Source organism: Nuphar pumila, chromosome 12 (assembly GCF_984573655.1).
Source record: "Nuphar pumila chromosome 12, dmNupPumi1.hap1.1, whole genome shotgun sequence".
NCBI lineage: Eukaryota > Viridiplantae > Streptophyta > Magnoliopsida > Nymphaeales > Nymphaeaceae > Nuphar > Nuphar pumila.
In genome coordinates, this window is record NC_143260.1 from 39747252 (window position 1) to 39751198 (window position 3947).

The window sequence follows — 3947 nt, forward strand, 5'->3', positions numbered from 1 at the left end:
ACGTTGCAGGTTCAAAACCCCAGTGGTACGATTGAATAATAACTGATGGGAGTCTGCCTAACCTCAGCTTGCCTTAAGCGTTTATCTGACTGTATAAGGTCAGGGGCACAATAGATGATAGTTTTTGTTAAAGGTGCTTGGATGTAGTTCATCCACAAGATGAAACGATAAGCCAAACACTACCATTTCTGTTTTTGCTTTTCAGCCGTTTGTTTTTTGTGCTTTAGATAAAAAATACTCATTTAACTTGGTAAGAAAGATAACGATAAACATTTTGAATCGTATTATGAAGGTTATTATCATCATTTAAGGGCTAAAGTTGGCATCCAAATGAACTGTTTTCTTATAATACAAGGGCATGTTTGAAAGTGAAAAAGATGTAGGAAAACTGATACAAAGTAAAAAAAAAAAAATTGTATGATTTTTCGACCCATTCAAACTAGAGATTTTTTTTTCTAAAAAGTATATTTTTTGATAGAAAACATTCTTCAAAGAAGTCTAAGAAAATTGTGAGCCCTTTCTCTTGGTAGAAGTGAAGAGTTCAGCCCAATCCTCTTCCTCTCTTTCTCTGTTTAAGACCCTTCCTTCCACGGTCTCACCATCACCACCACCACCACCACCATCCATCTCTAATCACTAAGGGTAAGTCGAAGAAGATAAGGAAATGAGGAGGTGAGGAAGATTAGGAGAAAGGAGAAGGGTGGTTTACATTTTATTTTTCTCACGCACACAAACAAATGAAAATATTTCATTTTAGACAAATTTTTATATCAAAACTTTTCATTGGCAATTTTTTTTTTCCTATACAAAATTTTCTTGCTTCCAAACATGCCCCAAGAGTCACAGGAGTAACTTGGGAAATGACTTTCATCGATTCCACCTAGTCATAGGTCATAGCTGAGTTGGACTGGGATCACTAACTTCAAAGATAACCAAACTGCTGGTAACACGTTCGCCAGCTTTGGCGAAGCAAAGGAACAAAATAGTGTTGATTTTTTGCTTTTCAAAAAATAGTGTTCATTTTTTTATAGACTCATCAACTGACTCACTCCCACGTCTGGTAACCGCACCTGATTGAAAGTAAAAAAAAATATGTACAGTAAACAAAACGGAAAACGCTTCCACTCATTGTATGAAGCTTATCGAAGAAATAAGTATTTAAAAATTAAAAAACATGGTTTAAAAACTTGCCAAGTTGACTCGATTCGACTCGGCGTGTAAATCGCTCAATCACCGGACCAATCAGGTGTGACTCGGCTTTAACGAAACACACGGCGGCTGAGTCACGGCGAGTCAGCTGAGTCATGGGCGAGCATATATATATATATATATATATATATATATACATATATAATATATTTTATACATAACTACATATATTATATAAAATATAATTTAAATATTATATATAAAAATATGATTATATATGTATTAATAAAGTTCTACATTAAATATATTATAAAAATATTATATATATTAAGAGAATATTATAAAATATAGATACTATATATTTATATTTATATTTTATATAAAATATAAAATTAACATAAAGTTATAGCCAAAACAAATCAATTTGCTTGGTTAGAAAACTTGTTTTCAAGGAAGACCTTCTTTTAAGTGCGATTTTGACCATCAAAACAATCAAATTTAGCACACATTAAAAATCATGACCCGACAAAAGAAAGTTAACTTGTTAGTACTAAGTCAGTATTATACTTTTAAAATCTATTTTAAAATCTTAAAAAAATCAAGGATCCATACTATTGAAACACCTCTAGAGGGCAAAATCTTAAAAAAAAATCAAGGATCTATAATGCTGAAACATCGTCAGAAGATCTAACGCCATATTGATTGAAACTCTCACATATTTGTCAATTACTTGGCCTGATATTTCACATAGTTTACACGATGAGTCAATTACCACATTCTAATCAGAATTATTAGATATATTAAGAATTTTGTTTCTGAAGGCATAGCTTTTATTTTCCTTGTCACCATTGGATCTAATTGCTTACAGTAATCTTGATTTTTGGAAGAGAGATTTTAACCATTGTTATTCAACCATGGGATTTTGTATGTTTTTAGGTAACTCATTGATTTTATGAATATACAAAAGTAATAAAAAATGTCACTTTCATCAAACAAAACTGAATATAAAGCCATGACAACTGCAAGTTCAGAAATAGTGTGATTGAGACGGTTGCTTAAAGATATGAGGTTTTAAGGGGTCAAGTAAGAATTACTTATCTTCACGCCTTTTTTTTTTTATTGTTCTCCTTAAATCAAATGAGTCTACTGATTGTGTACAAGGAGTCTACGACAAAAAGAATTTTAAAATAAAATTATCGAATTATCCTTAAAAAAAATTTGCCTCATGTAAACCCCACCTTAAAGACAGGGTCCCACACCAACTTACAGAGAAATTGGATAGGCAGAAATTATAAATTTTTATCCAAGTAAAAAACATGCACCGCAAACCAAAGATGCAGCCAGAGAGATGAAGATGGTCGACACATTCTTCTTTCCTCAACACTACCACCAATCATAAAGCTCCCTCCCTCCTGCAATTCTCTCTCTCTCTCTTCCTTCCCAAATGCACCCTGTTTCTGTCCCTTCTGTAAACCCAAAGAGGGGAAAGGAATAAAGGAAAAGGCACAAAAACGCTTTACTAAAAACGTCTCTCTGAGTCAGAGAGAGAGAGAGAGAGAGAGAGAGAGAGAGAGAGAGAGAGAGAGAGAGAGAGAGAGAGAGAGAGAGAGATGGCCTTGAAGGCTGTTGGTCTAACGCACGTCCGCTACCAAAGGGGTGACAAATTGGGGCTTTTACTGGCGTGGATCTCACTGATCCCGGTCTTCATCAGTCTCGGCGGCTTCGTCTCCCACTTCGTCTTCCGTCGAGAGCTCCAGGCCATCTTCTTCGCCCTCGGCCTCGTCATCTCCCAATTCCTCAACGAGCTCATCAAGAAATCCGTCCAGCAGTCGCGCCCGGAGACCTGCGCCTTGCTCGAGGCCTGCGATTCCCATGGCTGGCCTTCCAGCCATTCTCAGTACATGTTCTTCTTCGCTATCTACTTCACCCTCCTTAAGATCACCTACCTCCGAAATGGAGCCGCCGCCTCCAGGATTTCCAAGTACGGCCTCGTCGTCGCCCTGATCCCGTGGCCGCTGGCCATCCTCACCATGTATTCCAGGGTTTACCTGGGCTATCACACTGTCGCCCAGGTCTTCGCCGGAGCTGCGCTCGGGATCATCCTCGGTGGGATCTGGTTCTGGTTGGTGAATTCGGTGCTTGTAATGTACTTCCCAGCGATTGAAGAGAGTGCAATTGGGCGGTTCTTTTACATCAAAGATACGTCGCATATACCGGATGTTCTTAAGTTCGAGTATGACAATGCTAGGGCCGCAAGGATGGCATTTAAGAGGAAGGAATAGACCGATTTACTTGGGGTTTGTCTTCTCGTCTGCCCAATTTTAGCATACGGCATGATTCTGATATTGTTTTCTTTTCAACTTGTTTGATAATATATTTTTCTTTCATGCTCTTTTTGTCACGGTCTCTGATATTAATCAAAAGACCCAATCGGGCATTTAAAAAATTTGTTGTAGCGTTTACATTCTCCATGGATTCTTTCTTAGGGATTGTTGGACTAGAGTAGAAATTGCTAATGTGAACCTTTTGTTCTGTTTATATATATATATATATATATATATATATATATATATATATATATATATATATATATATATATATAGGGTAATACATCAGTGCTAAATGAAACATGCTAATTGGGGTTTTCAGGCTTTTTACGTCTTAGTTTGAAATTCTGACCGTACATATGTGATCTGTGTACTTGATTTTTTAGGGATCATCTCTTTAAGGGTTCGATTCCAACACATGGGTAGATTTTTATAAGGTTCGAAAAATCAACAGTCCAAAATCTTTGTAAA

The 3947-nt window shown here is 36.4% G+C and overlaps 1 protein-coding gene across 1 annotated transcript; it reads left to right on the top strand.

Annotated features, from left to right (window-relative positions):
- The first annotated feature begins 2493 nt into the window (after nt 1-2493).
- On the top strand, nt 2494-3611 carry LOC149820803 (lipid phosphate phosphatase gamma-like). Its single transcript, XM_089983001.1, has one exon. It carries the CDS (start codon nt 2760-2762, stop codon nt 3429-3431), a length of 672 nt encoding a protein of 223 aa, XP_089839127.1. The 5' UTR covers nt 2494-2759; the 3' UTR covers nt 3432-3611.
- Nucleotides 3612-3947: the final 336 nt, after the last annotated feature.